At 52.7% G+C, this 20,178-nt stretch overlaps 6 protein-coding genes across 6 annotated transcripts; 2 read left to right on the top strand and 4 right to left on the bottom strand.

Moving 5' to 3' along the window:
* Positions 1 to 2,230: 2,230 nt before the first annotated feature.
* Positions 2,231 to 4,120, top strand: PpBr36_10202 (uncharacterized protein; the record flags this gene model as incomplete). Its single annotated transcript, XM_029897315.1, has 3 exons — positions 2,231 to 2,686; positions 2,837 to 2,997; positions 3,133 to 4,120. The coding sequence occupies 3 exons, from the start codon at positions 2,231 to 2,233 to the stop codon at positions 4,118 to 4,120; spliced, it is 1,605 nt and encodes a 534-aa protein (XP_029744225.1).
* Positions 4,121 to 4,683: 563 nt separating this feature from the next.
* PpBr36_10201 (uncharacterized protein) lies at positions 4,684 to 6,674 on the bottom strand (the record flags this gene model as incomplete). The annotated part of the gene is made up of 3 exons (XM_029897314.1): positions 4,684 to 5,458; positions 5,568 to 6,185; positions 6,265 to 6,674. 3 exons carry the CDS (start codon positions 6,672 to 6,674, stop codon positions 4,684 to 4,686), a joined length of 1,803 nt encoding a protein of 600 aa, XP_029744222.1.
* A 2,023-nt stretch (positions 6,675 to 8,697) lies between these two features.
* PpBr36_10200 (uncharacterized protein) lies at positions 8,698 to 10,989 on the bottom strand (the record flags this gene model as incomplete). The annotated part of the gene is made up of 1 exon (XM_029897313.1): positions 8,698 to 10,989. The coding sequence occupies one exon, from the start codon at positions 10,987 to 10,989 to the stop codon at positions 8,698 to 8,700; it is 2,292 nt and encodes a 763-aa protein (XP_029744223.1).
* A 984-nt stretch (positions 10,990 to 11,973) lies between these two features.
* On the bottom strand, positions 11,974 to 13,065 carry PpBr36_10199 (uncharacterized protein; the record flags this gene model as incomplete). Its single annotated transcript, XM_029897312.1, has 1 exon — positions 11,974 to 13,065. The coding sequence occupies one exon, from the start codon at positions 13,063 to 13,065 to the stop codon at positions 11,974 to 11,976; it is 1,092 nt and encodes a 363-aa protein (XP_029744197.1).
* Positions 13,066 to 13,951: 886 nt separating this feature from the next.
* Positions 13,952 to 14,773, top strand: PpBr36_10198 (uncharacterized protein; the record flags this gene model as incomplete). Its single annotated transcript, XM_029897311.1, has 1 exon — positions 13,952 to 14,773. The coding sequence occupies one exon, from the start codon at positions 13,952 to 13,954 to the stop codon at positions 14,771 to 14,773; it is 822 nt and encodes a 273-aa protein (XP_029744404.1).
* A 443-nt stretch (positions 14,774 to 15,216) lies between these two features.
* PpBr36_10197 (uncharacterized protein) lies at positions 15,217 to 16,538 on the bottom strand (the record flags this gene model as incomplete). Its single annotated transcript, XM_029897310.1, has 2 exons — positions 15,217 to 15,891; positions 15,987 to 16,538. 2 exons carry the CDS (start codon positions 16,536 to 16,538, stop codon positions 15,217 to 15,219), a joined length of 1,227 nt encoding a protein of 408 aa, XP_029744402.1.
* Between the last annotated feature and the right edge of the window lie 3,640 nt (positions 16,539 to 20,178).

The following is a 20,178-nucleotide window of genomic DNA, read 5'->3' as shown; positions in this document are numbered from 1 at the left end:
AACGAGACCGCTACATACTCTCCCTTCAATCAATGAGCCACCAGCCACCAGACCTGCTGGCATCAATCTATTCTCCCTCTCAATCAAACAGCGTTGCAGACCGGAAATACATCTATCCTCCCGTCGTGCGCTTTGACATTTGATATATACAATATTGGCCCACTATTGACTCCTGACCGTTTGGCGATCTACTACAAAGTACGACGTACAATGTTGTAGCGTGCCCAGCCAAGAATTCGAGATAAACGAGATGTTAGTCCTCAGCCGTTGCGGACTGTTCCTCCAGCTCTGGAGGAACCGGTGCGCGCGGAGCCGTCCGTCACTGCCGGGTCCGCGGAGCCGACATGGTCCACCTGAGCCAGCTCTGGAGTGAAAAGAAAAGAAAAAAAAAAAAAAAAAAAAGAAAAAAAATCGGGTGGGGGTAGTGATTGGTATGTGGGCATTTTGACGTCCCCGCCGGAAACGTTAAGTGGTTCAGCTGGGCCCGGTCGCATTGCTGATACTGGCCCCACGAAACAATGGCTAGCACAGAGATCAACGCTTTTTGCTCTTTCTGTCCATATTTCTTGGCCCCGTCCGCCCTAATTCTGGGGCCCTTTTTTATTTTTCCTCTTCGCAAGGTCCACTCTGGGTGGTTTTTACGTTTTTTGTTTTCCTGGGCGATGGAGCCCAGCTCGTTCGACATTATGCTAAAATTAGGAACAGAAAATCTTTCTCTACATATGGTCGCGCGGTCCGTGTCTCGGTTGTTCAGCGCAACATAATACCACTCACACACACACGTAGTGCATGCCCAATGTCAGGTACACCCGACTCGGTGCTACCCCTCTGAACTCTCCACTCGTCATTCATTGAGTGTTTCCTACCAGCCAAACTTTTGAACATTGAACAATCGGAGATAAATAACAAAATAAAACATATATGAAAAAAAAAGAAAAAAAAAAAGCAAAAGAAGCAAAGATCAACAAGGGGCGTTCGTTCCAACCGGCAGTGACAGCCGCCGTCGATTTATCGTCTTGAACATGGGGTCGACGGCCCCATCGAGCTACAATCTGGGCCACTTGTGGGCTCCCGCAAAACGATCCCATCTCGTACATGGTAGTTACTGTCTGCACCTGACAGTCTGAACAGGCTGTTAGACACTCCCGTCCCCCAGTTTTCTTTTTGTTCGATTCGTTTCCAATGTACAGTGACCCTGGAGGGCCGCGCTGTCTCATCGTCTGGGCGGACCACCACCGCAACACGCTTTGAATTAATTGGGTACGAGGTATAGTATGTTGTAGTGTTTTATTTCACTTTCCGGTTCGAGGCAGAGTAACAAAGACCAAGGAGAAAAAAAAAAAAAAAGGGTCCATGCCAAGTAAGGCTAGGTGGATTGCCGGTTTACAGGGGCAAGGAGAAGAGAGAAGGGGAGAGGAAAAATCACAAGGAGAAAAAAAAAACCCAAAGTAAGCTTCTTGTCGAACTGTTCCTTTACTCGACGTGGAACCTTGGATCCAACACAAACAGGTTGACATGGTTCGTCTGACTGGGGATTTGATCTTCCCGTGTTTGGAAGAAGACAATAGAGACAGACGTACGCGGCAGACGCCGGGCGTTGGGCCAAGGTACACATACCTACCTACCGTACCAAAACACAGCGCCACGACTGTCTGTCCTTTGCCCCTGTCTCCCAGACAGCCTCATGTGCCGCCGAGGCAAGGGGATGAAGGAAAGGCGTGGCATATTGTACTCCATTTTCTCCCCCCAATCCCAGCGACGATCTTTTGTAACCAAACAAATTCACTTACAGGATAGCCTGTTTGGCCTGTGCATCTATTCTAATAAGTCGCCGTCTTGACGCTGCACCTTTTTTCTTTCCGTCGACGGCTGTCCATTCTTTTGGTCTTGCAGCTCTCGTAGGTTTGCGAGTTCATTCCTTTTTTTTTTTTCTTTTTCTTCACCTTCCACTTCTTTGACCAACTGGTTTGGTATTTGCTACTGAGTAGCTTTTTTTATGCTCCTTTTTTGACTATATTCTTTTCTTCCATTCATTTTTTAGAGCTAAGTTGTTCAAGTCGTTTGGTATTGTTTTGTATTATTTTTTTTTGGTGATTTTTTTTGTCGTTCAACTCTAGCATCGCAAGAGATTAGCCTTTCTTCCTTTGACAGACTGCTCTCATCCATTCCTTACGCAACAAGCATTGAATAAGATATAAAAAAAAAACCCCCCCCAAAAAAATTTAAACAGATGGGTTGGGGTGTGGTTGAAGATCGGCTGGGCCGGTCCCCTCCCGGAACCGTTAAGCTCTCCGACTCGGATCAGGAGCAAAACTTTGGAGGCCCTACCGCCAACCTCAAGAAGAAGGGAAACGTCGTCCTCCAGCCGCAGCCCAGCGACGACCCCAACGATCCCCTCAACTGGCCTCAGGGCTTCAAGATCGCCAACATCTGCGTCATTGCCTTTGGCAGCGCCGTCAGCAATGCGCTCACCACCATGGTCCAGCCGGGCATCAAGCCCATGGCGGAGAAGTTTGGAGTCACAGAGGGTTCCATCTCCAGCTGGGTCATCAACTCGCTCGCCTTCTGGACCTCGCTCGCCAGTTTCTTCGTCGTCGCTGGATCCGACGTCTGGGGGAGGCGGCCTTTCTATCTTGCTGGAATCTTGATCCTGACTGGTTGCAATGTGATGGCTTACTTTGCCACTGTATGTTGCTCTATCTCTCTTCTTCTTTTTTTCTTTTGTTTTCTAATATTCACATCTCCCTTGATGGTGGTGCCTGTCTGTTGTCAAAATAGGCCTGCTAGTGCTTCTAACCCCATACTAACCCCAAGCTCTATTCTCCCGCGACAATAGTCATTCCCGATCCTCGTCGTGGCACGCACATTGACCGGTTTCGCCGCGGCACCCGTCTTCTCTCTGGCCACCGCCTCGGTCTCTGACATTTTCTTTGCCCACGAGCGTGGTATTTTTCTTGCCGTCTGGGGGTTGGCTATCAGCAGCGGTGGCACTGTCTCGTAAGTATAATCCAGCTGGCTCAGTTTAGCCGCCCTCTTCTTCTGCCAATATATAAGAATATATAAGACTATATAAAATATATACATATATCGCTAGACTAACACAAACATAACCCTTCCTCCCCCCCCCTTTAGTCAAATCATCACAGGCTTCCTCATCGACGCCATGGGCGTAGAGTCGACCTTTCTCTTCGCCGCCATCATCCTCGGCGTCCTCTTCATCCTTGCCTACTTCATCCTCCTCGAGTCGGCCTACTTCAAGCCGCGCGTGACCTCGTCCTTCAGCCGCTCCGACAACCCGGTCGACGACGAAGAGGACCTCTTCCCGGCGGAGAAGATAGGCGTCGAGGTGCCCGCCAAGCGCACCTACCGCCAGAACCTGGCCGTCTGGAACGGGCGCCTCAGCGACATGAGCTTCTGGGCCGGGTCCATCAAGCCGCTCGGCATGATGACGTCGCCCATCGTGGCCTACAGCGCCCTGCTCTCGACGGTGCTGCTGATCCTGCTGGCCGGAATCCCGACGCTCGTCACCATCCTGCTCGGCAGCGAGCCCTACTCGCTCCCGCCCAGCGCCATCGGCCTGACCAACGTCCCGCTCATCTTCGTCGGCCTGATCGCCGGCCCCGCCATGGGCTTCCTCAGCGACGCCGTGACGCGCATGATGGCCCGGTCCAACGGCACGAACCCGGGCGTCGCCGAGCCCGAGTTCCGCCTGGTGCTGCTCCTCATCGCCATCCCCATCACCGTCTTCGGCGTCATCGGCATGGCCATGTCCATGGACGAGAAGGGCTCCCAGGCCTGGATCATGGTCTGGAACTCGGTCATCCTGCTGGGCGCCCTCACCGGCACCCAGACCAGCGTCGTCTACGTCGTCGACGCCTACGCAAGGACCTCGGCCCAGGCCTTCGTCACCATCAACGGCATCGCCTCGCTCGTCTCCTTTATCGGCATCGAGCCCCTGATCAACTGGTTCATGTCCTCGGGCCCCCTCCTCGTCCTGTCCGTCATCGCGAGCGCCCAGGTCATCGTTGCCATCTGCGCCCTGCCCATGTACGTCTGGGGCAAGCGCATACGCGCCTGGTACTCGCGCGCCTCGTGGGCCCAGAGGTTCCAAAACATGTAGATGACGGTGGCTGTTGTATGAGGTCTTGTTGCTGCTGTTGTTGTTGTTGTTCTTGTTGTACGATCATCAGTCGAGCCATATTTTTCTGTATTGGTTTGGGGGGGTTCCTCTTGACCGAGGCACCCCCCCTTTTTTTTTCTAGTCCGTGTGGGAAAATTTGGGATCATGGGTTACATCTAAAAGACCGGTCACGAACTTCTATATGCTGTCTTGTAGCATCCAAATCTCTAGCGTCAAGATATTTTCTACCGGGCGACTTGTCGATACAAGTTGCGGAGAATGCGCGTGTGACGGTGAATGAGGATATTGGCTCAGGTTTTCCACCTCTTCAGACTAGTGCATTCAACATCTCTGTCTGGCTTTTTTTTTTTTTTTTTTTTTTTTTTTAAAAAAAAAAAAAATCTCATCAAACATTAATTCATGCAGCTTGTACAGCGCAACCCATAGGGCTCTTCAATGAGATGCTCATCTAAAGATATCCCCCGCATACAATGAAGCCCCCCAATGGATAATCATGCAGCCACAAACAACACTCCCCAGAATGCCCTCACATAAAAGCAAACTTAGTTCTCCTTCTCAACCAGAACCACCTGGCTGTCCTCCAATGCGACCTGGACCTCCAACTCCTCCTCCTCGCCACTCTCTTCCTCATCCTCTTCGATGGCCCAGTCCCTGAACCCCTCACCCCTCACCCAGCTCACACCTCTGCGCCAGCCGGCCTCTTTAATAGCCGCCGGGTCGCGCTCATACACGATACCAGTCAACATGACGGCCAGCACAAACACCCAGACGTCGCCGCCCTTCATGGCGCGCCACCACCTCCTCTTGACGCCGACCTTCCAGAGACTGTCGACGCTCGCCCGGGCGCTGTACAGGAAGATGCCTCGGCCCCTCCTCCGCTCCACCCAGGCCCAGAACCCGGCCGCGAACCCACCGAGGAAGAAGCGCTGCGTCGCCAGTGCGCCTCTCGGTAGCCACGCCTGCATGAAGCAAATGCTGGCCCAGGCTGTACTAATGGCGCCAGTCAGGAACGTCGACGTCGAAAGTGCCGACGTCACAAGGCCGCGCAGGACGCGCGCCGGTGCGTCGTAGAGCTTGCGGAAGCGTGGGAGCGCTAGCACCGCGTACATGGCGAGGAAGAAGCGCGCCATGGGCGGGAATGACCTCAGCCAAAAGGTCAAGAATGTGCGAGCGCATGATGGGTCCTGAGGGTGGAGGGTGGCGCACGAAAGAGCCGTGATGAGTGGGTGTGCGCGGTTCGTGATTGGTGCGATGGCTTCAAGGCCCTCAGGTAGGGTGTTTTGCTTGTCTGGGAAAAGAGTCGGGGAGACGATGGGTCTGATGGTCGCATTTTTTGTGGTTAGCATGGGATAAACATCATCGCAAAGGCAAGAATACCTCCCCCCTGAGAGACCTGAGAAACAGCCAAACAAATGAGGATACTCACGGCCAGCCGAGCTTCGCCATTTTGGCCAAACTATCCACAATATCATACGTCCCAGGCCACGTCAAGTTCCTCGGATACTGCTCGGGCCGCCGTTGTATGTAAACGTCGGACCGCTTGAAAATAAAATCGCCATAGGCAGCAGGGAAGCAGTCCCTGTCAAAGACGGAGGCGTGCAGCAACTGCCCAAACGCAAACGGCTGCAGCATCCAGCTGCCCCACCACCAGGGCCTCTCCCGCTTCCTCGCTGGGCCGCCACGCGGGTCCTTTTCCCACCCCCAGATCATGCCGCCCTCCTCGGCGCAGTTCCAGCCAAACTCTAGCGCGCGGAACAGGGCGTAGATGGCCACCGATAGGCGCAGCTGCTGCGCCGGGTAGATGCCCAGAGCCAGACCGGCTAGGGAGGCGCCAATCGCCGGCGCGTAGGGGCTGGTGAGCGTTCCTGCCGTCCGCGGGTTGCGGCGCCGGAAGGGCTCGGCCGACGGGTCAAGGAGCTGCAGGCGCAGCCGGGTGAAGAAGCGGAAGAGGAGGCGATAGAGGAGGAGGATTGTGCTGAGGGAGAGGGAAAGGCGGAAGGTGGGTGATTTGTAGAGAGGTTCCTTCTTGGAGCCCTGTGCCGGGCTGTACGTTTTGGTCAGTCAGCCAATATACCTACCACATAGTGATTCGGCGAGTTGAAGAGAGCAAACAAAAGACTTACTCCATCTTTGCACCCATCAACCTCTTGGCGATCATCCCCCAGGCTTTCATGGCGATGCTCGTTGCCACGAAGACGCGGATCGAGTGCCTCACTGCCCGCACATTGTAGTCATTAACCGGCGCCAGAGGGTCCACGACCTCCTTGTCCGCCTTGTTCTTGTCCGAACCTCTGGTCTCGCCCTTCCTGCTTCCTCCCTCGACTCTGGCCGTGGTCTTGCCCGACGCCGGGCCATTGACCATGCGCGCAACGGTCTCGACGGCAGGAGCGTTCCGCCTCAACACCCGGGACCTCGAGATGATGTACTTGTGCAGCGTCGCATACTCGCGCGCCGAAACCGTGTACCGCAGCGTGTTGCGCAGGATCGGATCGGCCGCGCCTGCCCGGGTGGACGGCGCGGGCGGGGACGCCATATTCAGCGGGTGTGTTGGCTCGTTACTTGCGGGTGGGATCTTGGGCGCTGTCTTGGATTCACGTCGGGTTGTGTCTAAGCCCGGATGAGGCGGCAAATGTCTGGTTTCTTGTGATTGATGGGTGAATCTGTCTCGAGATGGTTGATTATTTGCAGTAGACTGGCAGTAGCTTCTCGGGAAACGGCAGTCTCGGCAGCCGAATGAAGAAAAGATAAGCTCAATTGGCTGACGTGTATTTCTAGAAGATTGAAGGCCGAGGCTCAGAGCCAAAAGATGCCTAGGCAGGTCAGGTTACTCAAGGTTAGGTAAGCTGCGTAAATTCACCAGGCCCATGGACGTGTATGGCCTGTATGGAATGCAGCAAGCCTGATGTTTTACTGCAAGTACGGTTCGTTCTGAGATGTTGTTTTTTTCAGGGCCGCGTGGTAACGAGTTTGGATCAAATTTGATACCGAGCTCCCCGAGCTTGTCCTGTCCTGCCCTGTCTATGTCTAGGTGGGAATAGACGTTTTTTTTGTTTGTTGCTTTTTGCACGTGCAACCCACAACCGAGGCTGCCTGCACCTTCCATTACCTGCAGCCACTACAAATTTGCGGAGGCGCCAAGGACCGGGGTCTCCCCACGTCCGTTCAATTTCGCAGTGGAGGCTTCTTCAATTGGGAGTCAATGCATTCGGCATTTTGTCAAGTTTGTATGGATTTTCCCGCTCAGAGTCCTCTGCAGTATGGGCCAGGGTCACATGGATCTTGACCTGCATAACGCAATGTCGGTCGTAATTGCTTGATGAGGATAAGACCCAGCCAGATATGGCTAAGATTTTTGTCTTGACGATATTTTCCATCGTGACAAAAACAAACACAACCGCGTCGGGATTCAAACCATCACCGCAAGCAAACCAGAAAACCATAGCAAATTAAACTTGGGTTCAGGGGTACATGCACCAACTCGGCCAGGCGGGGTTTCTGGGGACAACGACAAAAGTCTACTTGCTCACATTGCTGGGTTGCCAAGCGTAAACTTTTGCTGGGTATAGTAATTGACTTCTGCAAGTTCATCCCTCGCCGGCCGGCGTCGCTGGCCTAACTTGAGGACCCATGGACTCGGAAGTTATTCCCTATGTCATGTCGCACTCGAAACACATTAACTTTCAAGTGAATGCGAGCCAGAAATATTACGTCAGTTTCTTGTAATTGTGGGTAAGCCGTCCGTTCTTTTTTTTTTTTCGAATCGAATATACACTTTTCCTTCGTAACACGCCCAGTATCAAATGGAAAACAAAGGAGGAGAGAAAGAGAAATTGAACGGTTCAGAACAACAAAAATATGGATAGAGAAACATAAGAAACGTAAATGCTAGCTGGGAATTCCAGTCAAAGCAATGGGGGTAAATAAAACGCCACCAAGCATTGCAACCCGCCTGTCAAGCCTGATAAATAAACCATAAAAGTCCAAAGAAAACAAAAGGAGCCGTTTGGAGCTGGCTGGTAAGAGACAAAAAATAAAGATATGGAAAAGCCCAGAAGGAATCTTAACCACGGTGCCGGGTCAAAGCCAATACCCAAATGGAACCAAAGGGAACAAAGAAATAGAAACCTTGTGCCACCAGAAAAAAAGGCCCGTATAACCCAGTGATTGGAAGATAAGAAATGATGAAAGCCAATTTTTCCCCAGTAGCCACGCCCCGATACCAGTAATTTTTTTTTGTAATCCCATTAAACACAAAAATTAGAAGACAGGGCCATAAACGAACAACATCTGCCCTTATAAACTCCAACACCGAACGCAATGCCTGCAAACCAGATAATCGAGAGATAAAAGAACAGAAATCCATTTTTGTCAAAGGAAATAAGAGTCACCGGCCTTTCAAAGCAGGAGACATCCCCTCAAGGTGAACTTCATGCAGTCGTAAATAAATGAGGCGTTGAATGTCCCGGGGTATATGTGGGTTGGATCATGACAGTCAAAGCCGCATAATGTGGCAATGAAGCCAACGCCTCAACAATCAAAGCAAAGACAGAAGAAGCTTAGTGAAGCCTGACAGGCTCCCATTGGCGGAAGATGTCGGAGGCGCCGTCCTTGAAAATGTACGTCTCTTTCCATCCGAGTACGTCCCACCTTTGGGAGCCAGCATCTTCTCCATCTGATGCAAGACGAGTCTTGATCGAAGCATCTGTCCATTTGCCCGCCTTGATAGCCTCCAAAACCTCCAAGCGACGGCTTTCGCGTTCTTTGATGATCTGTGAGAAGATTTGGTGGCGAAGAGGGGTGGTCATCAAGCCATCAAAGTTGCCGGCATCCTTGAACGCAACAATATCCTTAAGCATTGCGAAAGGCAAGTTGATGAGGATCCGAGAGATGATCGCATTGACCTTGATGGGAGAACTTGAGGGGACAGAGCTCGCCGGGGAGTGGCCATTCTCCTCTCGGTTGGGCTGCGATGATGCTAGGGGCAAGTCACCAAACTTCATCATCTTAAGCATGGGGTTCTTCTCCTTTGTAGGCGCTTGTACGGTAGGCGCCAGCGTCTCCTCGGGAGACATATCCTGTCGCGTGGGCATGGAAACGTTGGGGAGGCGGCTGTAACTTGGGAGCTGGAAAGTGTTGTCCAGGGAATAGTTGACCGGAATGTGCCTGATGATCCACTCGACGATGAATTCCATCAGAGCATGGGAAGCCGGTCCATGCCTGTAGCGAATCTCATGGGATGGCTGCAAGTACGAGACGTCGTTGATGAAGTCAGTGGTGCCATGGAAGACCAGCTCGATAGCACGCTCCAGAGTCTCCCAGTTTTGAATGCTGTGCATGACGTCCTCGACACCCTTCCGGATAATGGAGCTCAGCTGCAAAACACAGCCGGTGGCGAGAAAGGCAGCTGCGCGAGCAAAATCACCTTCCGGAATATCCGAGAGAGGACGGCCGTAGAGACTAGCGAGACAGTCCCACATTACGTCTGTCCTGAGGTACGGGTCATTGAAGAGAATTGCAACGTCTCTATCGTTACCAGTTTGCCGCAAGTGGGCCCGCAACGCGGGGCTGATGCTAAGGATGAAGCGATGACCAAAGAGCTGAACAGGAACACGCCATGGGTTGTTATCGGAATCCGGAGAGAATCTAATCACAATCTGGCAATCGGCAGATGCAGGGTTGTTGAAGTTGAACTCAAAGTACTTTTGTATCTCGTGCTGGTGGATCTGAGAGATGAAGCGAGGCGGGGTAGGATGGGTCGAATTCGGCGGCATGACGGGGAGGACCGCGTGGTGGTTTTCCATGTGGTGGCCGTTAGCCATGCCGTTGTTCATCATGACAGGAGGAGGCATATGGCTGTGGCCGTTCTCTTCACGGTTAGGACCACTCTCGGCCGTTTGGGAAGACATTGATCCCTGGAAACTGTGAGATGGCGAAGGGATGACATTTGGAGCAAATGCGGGAGGGTACACCGGGCCACCGTCGTTAGCATGCTCTGGCTGCCATGCGTGTGGGTGACCATTGGGCGCTTGCGGATGCTCGTTGAAGTGGATGCCCGGTGGCGGATACATGCCAGCAGAAGCAGGACCAGGCGAGGTGTTGTTGGAGTCCTGGAAACCACCAAACATAATGCTGCCTTCGCTTGGATGAGGATGGTGTAGTTGATGTGGAGGAGGACGGAACGGCAGCTGCTGAGGCGGCATCATGATACCGCTTGAAGTCGGCGGTATGTTCTCCTTGCCACGGGAATGGATATCGACCATTTGAGGCGGAGGGACGAAACCAGGGAATGTGGCAGAATGAGGCGGCGGCGGCGGTGCACCCATAGTGTTCGTGAAGTGATTAGCAGCTAGGGGCTGCCTGGGCATAGGTGGTGCATTGGCGGCAGGCGGCACTGAAGCTGGTGAAAGAGCTTGATCAGACACAAAGTTACGGCAAACGGGAAGGGGCGATGTGCGGGGTGTGATCGTAGTCTGCATACCTTGACGGACGGCGGAGTGGTTCTCGCAAGCGGTAGATCCGGAATCCTTGTTCTTCTGGCCCGTTGCGGTAGGGAGTTCACGGCGAGGAGAGCAGTCGGTCTTGCCGTTTGCCTGGAGGCGCGCGTTCGAGTCTGCGGCCGGAGCATCGCGAGGCAGGGCGCTTGCGTGGTTGTGAGCGGTGGCTGTTGGTGTCGACGGTGCAGCCGCTTGAGCGGCGCGCATCTCACGCTGTTGGCGCTGCTCCCGATGCTTTCGGTCCAAGGGAAGCGGCAACACAGGCACAACGTGCGTCTTGGTCGGGCGGCGTTGGTGACCCACGACAGCTCCGGTCGGAACGCCGTTTGTGGCGGCCGTGGTAGTTGGAGCCATAGTAACGTGACGTGACTGTTCGGTGCCTAACCTTTGGTGACCTTTGATGGTACGGCAGAAAGTCCAGGGTTCTTCGCTGCCAGCCAGAAAGACACAAAAGGTGCCAACCGGGCTGGGACAAGGTGGAGGAAGGCTGCCGACGATGGGGAGGAGGCTGAAGGTAGACGACCGGGTGGGTTCGTGACGGTCGGTCGGTCAGTTCGCTGGCTCCAACAACGAACAGTGAAAAATATGATCTCTGATGCGCTGCTTTGGGCATTGGGCAATCAGGATAATTTTTTGGACCCCCGCAGAAAATTTGGTTGCAAGGGCCCTGGTTCGCGCTGGGTTTAGTGCACGCAAGACATGTGGGGCTTGGATGCAGGGAGTCTTCTGGTTGGCCAAGAGACTGGACAAACCCGCCCTGTGCACAGACCAGTGGGAGTCATAAAATAAAGTGCGGGAGGGATTGAAGCTGGGGTTTTATTTTCACAGCAAGCTTACAAGATTCATGTCGGCTCATCTGCTTTATTAATTAGTGGGAGCAGCTCCCTCCAGCTAGGTTGAGTAACAGATCTAAGGTACCGACTATAGAGTGATAAATTAGTAGAGTGATCGAAAAACTGCCGTTTGTCTGCTGAAGAGACTCTTTTTCTCCGTGCCATTCAACAAATAATTTTTGTACTCGAACCATCCTTGCCCATATCGAACCATCCTTGCTTTAAACTCACCGAGATCGATCCTAACAAAGTCCAAAACACCAAAAGAAAATCAGGGCCCAGTCAACCAACCGAACCGAGCACGCTACAAATGCGGCCCGTCTCCATTCCAAGCCACCAGACATGAGCTTCTCCAACCGTGAAGCTTGAGAGCTATGACAATAGCACCGCTACTTTATCGCCTTGGCTCGTTCCCGTTCCGAGCTAGCATTGTGGATCCAAACCGTTTGTACTATTGCATCATAATCTCCTAGCTGCAACACATTCACTCAGTTTCGTCGACGATTTACGCCAGGACAATCGCTCCGCCCGATCCCAGCTCGAGGAACCGATAACTCCCTACGTCCTCTTGATCAGCATCTGCCTTGATCCTCGCCTCCTCTGCCTTGACTGCATCTTTGAGGGAATACACTGTCCTCTGCAGCATCCAACTGATCAAGCCTCCCCCGCGCTTGACCTCGTCGTGCGTTGCAACCCAGTATTTGGCACCACAGGCCCTGACGGCACGGAGCCCGTTAAGCGCACCCAAGTTGAGTTGTTTGGTCATCCATATCCGAACGTCATGTAGTCCGTGCAGCAGCGCCAGCGTCTTCAGCCCTGACTGTGGGAGGAATGCGAGATCTTGAGCTTCGATGCCGTGTGGCGAATACAGAACCGCTTCGGCTTGCGTCTCTGAGCCAAAAGCAATCATCACCGCCGAGTGGTAGTAGAGCGCATTGCCAGCTGTCACGACTCGCCCGATGCCCAGCCACTTGGGGAGCAGGGGATAACAGTCCGCCATCGCCTCCTGCCATGATGCCGACTCGCTCGAGTAGGGAGGTGTCGCGATGACCTCGTCAAAGTGATCCCATGATTCGATCAGCTTTGCGGCTTCATCCCCTGCGATCACTGGGGTGCTCTTGGGTAGCTCCTCCAGGGTTGCCCGGTGGCAATGGTCGGTGAACTCGTGTGAGATGACCACTGCGTCGATAAACCAACTGCTTGCTCTTGTCTTGTCATCTCTGTCCGTTGATAGTACAGCCTTGCTGGAACTCGAATCATTTCGCGACATGTTCGCAGCCTCGTCGAGCTCGCCTAGGACTTTATTTAATTCAGCTATGGTGGCCACGCTAGGCTCTACGACGTGCCACTGTGTAGAGAACCAGGACGCCACATCTGACTGGGGCCCTTGTAGCCATGGATCAATCAGTATGTTGAAATGTGATCGTCCAGATGGATTCTCGGCACCATGAGGGTACGGAATCTGGAGTAGCCATGTCGTGTCGGCATTCAAGTGGATCAACACCGGCCGTGGGGTCACCAGTGCTGCTTTCCATTGATCCCGGTTTGAGCTGTTGAAAACGTCCCGGGGCTGGGGAGTTGTAGGTTGTTCATTCATTTCATCAGATTTGTACTTTGACGTGTTTTGTGAATGAGGTTGTTTTGGGTAGAGGTATTTATTGAGTAGGTAGGTATATTTGAGAGGCGACAACGCGCATCAATCGATGTCATCATTGATCCTTTGCCATGCAAGCGCTCAGCATCCCTGTTATAAAATACTCCGATTCTGGTTGGTCGTCGGCAGGAACCGGTTCCGGGTTTTGGAAATGATACAAGTACAACATCGATCTCATTTCACAGTATACTGTTCAAGTGTATCCAGACTAAGTCGTGAGCCACCTGCTAGATACCTACTTAGTCGCTTATTCGATGTACTTTGAAAATATGATTTCGTATCACTTGTGTTGCACATGATGTTCAGAAATTTTATTGTTTATTTTCCCCTTGCTTGTCTTTGTTGTTTTAATCTGTCTGTCTAGGCCCATGGGTTATTTTTGCACCAGCCCGACCGACTTATTGTTCGACAAGCCTCATCAAGGTATGTAGAAAGCAACCTGAGATTTAACGAGCACTGTTGTTTTGAACAAAGCACTCTTCACAGAAATTCTCACATTTAACCATTTTTCCTCAAGAACAAAGACAAATACATTGCCATGGCGCAATGTCTTTTGTGAACAATGACCGTGTCCGATGAAGTGATAAACAAAGTATTGCTACACAATGCTTCTGACAAGATCATCCACTCCTATAAAAAGCCACTCGCAATAAATTAAAGGCACAACTGGGATTTGGTCATCAAGCTCATCAAAGCCTCTGCCATTTAAACCACAGCTTTAACCCACTAACCCAAAATCACAAACACAGGTGGAATAGACGGGGTTTATAACCAGCAGAAGCCAAGGTAAGCATTACACTAACACCTCCCCTGACAATCATCCTTCAAGATGTCAACCTCCGCTTGCCACTTCTACGACTTCTCATATGAGTTGTTCCAGCGGCTCGACGAGGTATCCCGGCTCCAAGCTGCGTATGACGCCGACGATGAATCCTCAGTCGGACACTCAAAGCCAGAGCTAAAGAGGCGGGTAACCCTCCAGATCCCGGCTGGCCACGGCCCGTCCAAAGCATACCCGAAATCCCCGCGCCCGGCGATGGGAGGCGACGATGAGTGCAGCAGTAACAACAGCATCTACGACAACATGCCACCGCTGGATCGGGAGATCATCGAGGAGCTGGCGGCGCTGGACGACGAGGTATCACACCTCCAAGCCGCGCAGGACCTCGCCGAGGCCGGCGGCGAACCCCCGAAGCTCAACAGGAGGGTGACCGTGCAGATCCCCGCCGGCCACTGCGCGTCAAAGGCATATCCCAAATCCCCATTCCTGAGGCCGCAGGACACCCTGCCGCGTCTCGAGATTCCAGACCCGGCTCTGTTCGTCAGCAGCCAGTTGCAGGACGACGATATCCGCAGCAGCATCAGCTGCAGCAGCGCTAGCAGCAGCAGCAGTATCTGGAGCAGCAGCAGCAGCAGTATCTGGAGCAGCAGCAGCAGCAGCGGCCTTAGTCACAGGCCACTCCTCGATGCTCGCAGCCCGTCCCTCAGCCGGCAGGTTCTGGAGGAGCTGGCAATGCGAGACGGGGACGAGAGTCGCCGCCGGGCCCGCGCCGCGTTTGCGCGCAGCCTGGGGGCGACTGGGGCGCTGTCGCTCACCACCGTTGGGCTGGTCTGCTGGCCGTTCGTGGCGTCAAAGGCAGGTGGCGTTTGAAACACTTGGACATTTTGAACAATAGAGTCAAGTGTTTCCGGTGGCCTCTGGCAGGCATTGAAATGCTAGGTATGGGGGCTCAGCCCCAGCGGTGCATCGGGAAATGCCAAGATACCTCAAGCGAAATAAGGCTTTCAATTTCATCTCATCTCGAATTGCACTCAGTTTTCTTCTTCAAGTGATCTTGTTTGAATATCAATAGTGATAGATGCTATCTATAGTTATGTATAGTTAGCTGTACATGGGTGGACTGAATTTGTAAACGGTTGTGTAACCTCACGATAGATAAAAGTAGAACAGACCCATCTAAACCAACGCAAGCCGTACAGTAGTAATGCACTACAACACCACAGATTCCACTGGATTCGATGCATGTTTATATAGTAACAGGGTATCAGAACAAAGGAAAGTGGGAGGGATCAACGGTCTTTAATCCACCGCCACTACTTCCTCCCTTTGGCCGCTTTCGCAGCAGCAGCGGCCGCCTTCCAACTTGCCTTGATCTCCTTGCGATCGTTAGTCAAGAGGTTGATCAGCCAGTGCACGCTCCTGCCGTTGCGCATGGCGTCAACCTCATTCACGGCGTCCTCTTCGGTCAGGCCGTCGTGGATCAGCTCGCGGACCTTGTCCCAGACAATCTTACGTCTGCTGAACCACGTCCGGCCTTTAGGATCAGGACGCCACCTTGAGCCCCATTGTTGCTCAATGACCTCTATGGGAGGCGTGCCATCCAGGCCATGCTTGAACTCGGCCCAGACCTCCCCGACTGTATGGAGGGTACTGTAGGTCACAACCGTGGGCACGGAACCGTCCGGCGGGAAGATGAGCTTCAGCGGTACGCGAGCCGGTGTGTTGATGCGCTGAAAGCTCGCATCGACGGATGGGGAAGGGGTCGGCCGCGCCGAGGCGGAGAGAGACGTCGCTAGAGGTGTCGCCTCGGTGAAAGGAGGTGAACGCCTGGCTGTGGGTTCTGTTGCGGGTGGAACAAGCGTTGCGTGCTGAATCGCAGACTTGTCTATGTCTCGACCAGTGTGCGCCGGTATGACTGGTAAGGGTGTGACCGGTACCAGCTTGGGAATTGTGTCAGTGGTAGACGTAGTAGGCGTGGCATTGAGACACTGAAGGCAGAATATAAGTTGTTAGTAAACACCCTAGACGGAAGTAGTTAAGAGCAAGCGCAAGTTCTTGACGCATGTAGGTGGAGAGGACTTACTCGTGAAGCAGCCTCCAGACTTGCTGTTGACCCCTTCAGCAAGGTCGACAAACACGTCCGTATCTCTACCAACTGCCTGGAAACATCCTCATACTGCGCCGAGACAATGCTCATGTTATGTTGGTATGTTGACTGTAGTTCCAGGATGGTCTGTACGAGATCTCCGGATTCCATTCTTCGGAGTCGATCTTCGTCGAGCGCTTCTGGAACTTGAACACGGCCGGGAGACTTGACGTGATTTGTCGAAGGTCCCGACAACGGCGGCGCATGTGTCGTCGAAGGATCTCCATCGTGGAATTGTCGCTGCTGATGATTGGAAAGGCCATTGGCCGTTGTGATTGGCGATGAGGCGGTAGTTGTGTGGGAGCCCGCATCAACTGCCGGCTGGGCTTCGGCGGAGGACTGGTCTATATATCTGCGCTTAGTGGGGTGTGAAGACAGTGCCGGCGACGATTCAGCATCTTCAGATCCAGACGCGGGATCATCTAGCTCAGAGGCTGTCCTCTTGAGGCTGGCCTCTGCCATGGCGACATGTGCAGGCGAGCGAGACATGGGGGGAGGTCGAGGGGTCAGATGGGGGGTGGGTGGAGTCTGGGCTTGAGTGCACGCGCGCCGCGCGCAGGCGCTTGTGGAAGAAGCTAGGCCAGGTCAGGGGAGGTGCAGATAAGGTGCAGCACAGTAGCTGCCGGGGGGAGTGCAGGTGGGCGTTAATCTACACAAGGATTTTAATCAACATAAAGGGAGAAGATCAGCTTAGTTCAAACTATCCCGATCCTGAAAATCCCGTAAATATGGGTATGGCGCTATATTTACGGGAGGCGAATGGTAAACAAGAAAAAAAAAAAAAAAAGGCTCAGTTTGCAATTGCCAAGGCATTAACATCTGTGACAAAAAAAAAGAAGGGATTATTGGGTACAGAGAACACGCAGTCTGGGACACAAGAATGGCGTCAAACACCAGGGGCGGGCGAGCTTGTGGACAACTAAGGTTAGAGGCACGATAGACTCGGGGCACGTGATGATAGGTGATCAAGGTGATCAGGTGGCTTTTTGCACAGACAAAGAGTTCCCGGAATTGAAACTGGGACAGGGTGGGGTTCGTACTTGGCCATTAGCAGGAACGACAGACACGGTGAGCGAAGTCGGCGCTAGCGGGTCGCTGGCTCCGTTACCTTTACCCTAACCCTACTCTTTGTTGGATGGCCTTTCGAGACGGGGAATCAGCCTTGCATTCTATCTCCGTTTTCCATTGCTTGCAGAGAAACCCACTGAATAAAAGCTTGCATGGTGGGATGCAATGCAATGCAAAGAAACAGACGAAACAATTGGTACAACTCTTCTACAGAGCAGAGACGCACATGCCGCCTGATTACGTCAATCCGCTGATATGCAGATGTTTAGTAACTACTTTGCACAGAGATTGTCACGCTTCTGCCCCCTCCGACTCAATTATGCGAATGACCACTACTACCACTAACTAGGCGAGGCAACCTATGGTGAGTCTTACCGACTGTGTACTGTTTGTTATCTATCTATACTTAGCGCGCAGCCCGTTTCTTCTTCTACATCACCGCCCTCTTGCCTCATCACCGCTCTCAGGTTCGGGGGCCTATCGCCCAAGCACCTGGACTAGAACAGGACGTGACGCATGAGGCGCATAGCGGATATGCGAGAGTATGACCTGCGCCGGGAGCGATCCCCCGAGTACCGCTAAATACGTTCCCCTCGCGCGGAAGCGTAGACCACCACCGGAGGTGTCTTTCTCCCTCTCTGATGATTCCACGTCACGTAGCGTCACGTCACGTCAATAGCAGCAACACTAGGGTCTAGCAGCAACAGCGAGCAACAGATTCCATTGCCCAGGTCGACCTCGGTCCAGTCGATCCTCGGCAGTGGATTGATCGATCTGCTAAAAATGGACTTGGTTAATACAACGTTAACAACTGGGTAGACTAATAGTCCGGACAATGATCGTGACCTCTTATTCGTCAGGGTACTGCCGCGACCCAGTCCAGATTAGGCCGGCACCGGTCTTGTATATTATTGTCGCGTCGGCAAAATCGCCTCAAAGCTGGAACACCATCTGAGTGAAGGTGTGGTGGACCTGCCCAGGGGCCAATATCACACAGATGCGACCCTCCATCACGGATTGCATAGGACTTTGTATTGGTTGACTGGCCTGATGGGGTGGTAAGGAGTGGGCGAATAGGGTCACCCGTAACTGACAGACATGAGCCTGTTTCAGCAACTGGGATAGCGCGACAGCCACAGAGCCAGTTACAGAGGTGCATTGATGCCACGCTTTGTGTGCTGGTTTGTGGCGTCGTGTCCCGTGTCTGTGTGCATTTGAGGACGGGCACAGAATGCTACCTTGAAAAGTAAAAAAACACAAAACTAGAACAGCAGACATGTGAAAATGGGGGTCAAAATTCACATGCGTGTGTGTGCCAATTTGTGCACTCGACCAAAACACAACAGCAAAATAAACAACCAACAAGATCAGTTAGTTCGCTTCACTTGAGTCGACTTGGGGAATACAAGACCCATACATATTTTCATACAGCCTAGGTATTAATCAGATACCGACGCAGCCGACCAGCTTGTTGCCGAAAAGCCTGTCTTGAACATCAACTGATTTTGGATCACAAAACCTGACAACCAACCCGCACCGGCGCCAGGCCAAACCAAGGAGGGGCTGGAGAAGTAATTTGGTAGAACACGGTCCGCTGCTTGGGATCTGGGTCAGGCAATTCACTGTCCCCGCCTATAGTTTGCAACCGTGACGTATGGCTGTTTGGGTTAATATGTTATATCGGCGACAGTCATAAACACGATACGAAGTTGGTTGATTTCTTAAATTGCTTTGGCCCCTTGATCCATTGGCCTGACGGGCAGTCAGTGCACACTTTTTGTTCATCACAATTTACCTGGGGCGTGAGCTTTCGCCGCCTGCCGACCAAGTCGGTCAGTCGGTCAGCCACCAGCTTTTCTGGTCTGGTAGTTAATCAATCAGTCAATCAGTCAACTAATCTCCCTCCCACTTCGTCTAAAATCCATTGGCGTTCGGGCCAAGAGACATCCGCTCATTGACTATCAATCATCCAGTCTATTTCGTCCTTTACTCCGACTGCCAAGCAGAAACCAAAGAGGGGCACACACAGGACAGAAGTGAACTTGCACCAACCAGGAATCGCCAACAACCATAACCGATGGGACACAGAAAAGGAGAAGAAGAAAAAAAGAACCCCAACCCAACCGAAATCGGACTTGTGCCGATTGTGCACCAAAATTCATCCCATCCCATCCAGATCAATCCAACCCGTCCCGTCAAATTCTACCCGCCCGCGTCCATCCCTTGTTCGCCCCGCCGCGATAAAGTAAACGGCCACCCCGCTGCCCGGCGCCGTCAGCCATTGTCGTCACTACTGGTTGGCTGATTGCTGCTACGTCCCGCCACGCCGCAGCTGCGTCTTGATCTGCAAGGGGAAACGTGGGAAAAACCTAGTCAAAATATCGAACAGCGCACAAAAGCTGGCGCTGGTCCAGATCTCCAGGGCGAGGAGGCCAGCCCGGAACTGTACAAGCAAAAAGCTTTGACTGTGCATCCAACCAGCCTCACAACCGAGTTCTTACAGTGCATGTATTTATTTTACTTCTCTCTCTTACCAGCCCAAACTATTGGCATGGCATGCGTTGAGTGGCTTGCTCTGAGTTTGCGGCAACAGCCATTTTGTTTCTCTTTGAGAGCCTTTGCCCCTTTCTTCTGTACCTGGTCGGCTTGGAACCGCCCTTGAGCTCCGCCTTTCTAATTCCGGGAATTTCCTACCTGCAGCATCAGCCAGACGTACGAGATTGGCACCCATGGATGTTGGAATGTTCGACACATGACGATGCTGCTGTAGCCTGCTGCCGGGCCACTCTTCAACCTTGTCAATTTTGACTCTTTCGCAGCTGGCAACAGTCGCAAAGACAGACCGCTTCTTTTTTCGAATTTGACTCTTCTCCATTCTCAACAAAAGACCCCACTTTTACTTGGGAAATTCGATCGATTTGGTCTACACCACCGCTCCGTCTCCACGAACTCCACAAAGCGCCCTCCCCCTCAAGAATGACTGGACAGACAGACTGTCGGTGACCAAACAGTCAACGATCATTACAGTACGGTACAGCACTGTCTGTTCAGCTGACCCAGT

Source organism: Pyricularia pennisetigena (genome assembly GCF_004337985.1).
Source record: "Pyricularia pennisetigena strain Br36 chromosome 4 map unlocalized Pyricularia_pennisetigena_Br36_Scf_9, whole genome shotgun sequence".
NCBI lineage: Eukaryota > Fungi > Ascomycota > Sordariomycetes > Magnaporthales > Pyriculariaceae > Pyricularia > Pyricularia pennisetigena.
This window is presented reverse-complemented; position numbering and strand designations above follow the sequence as displayed.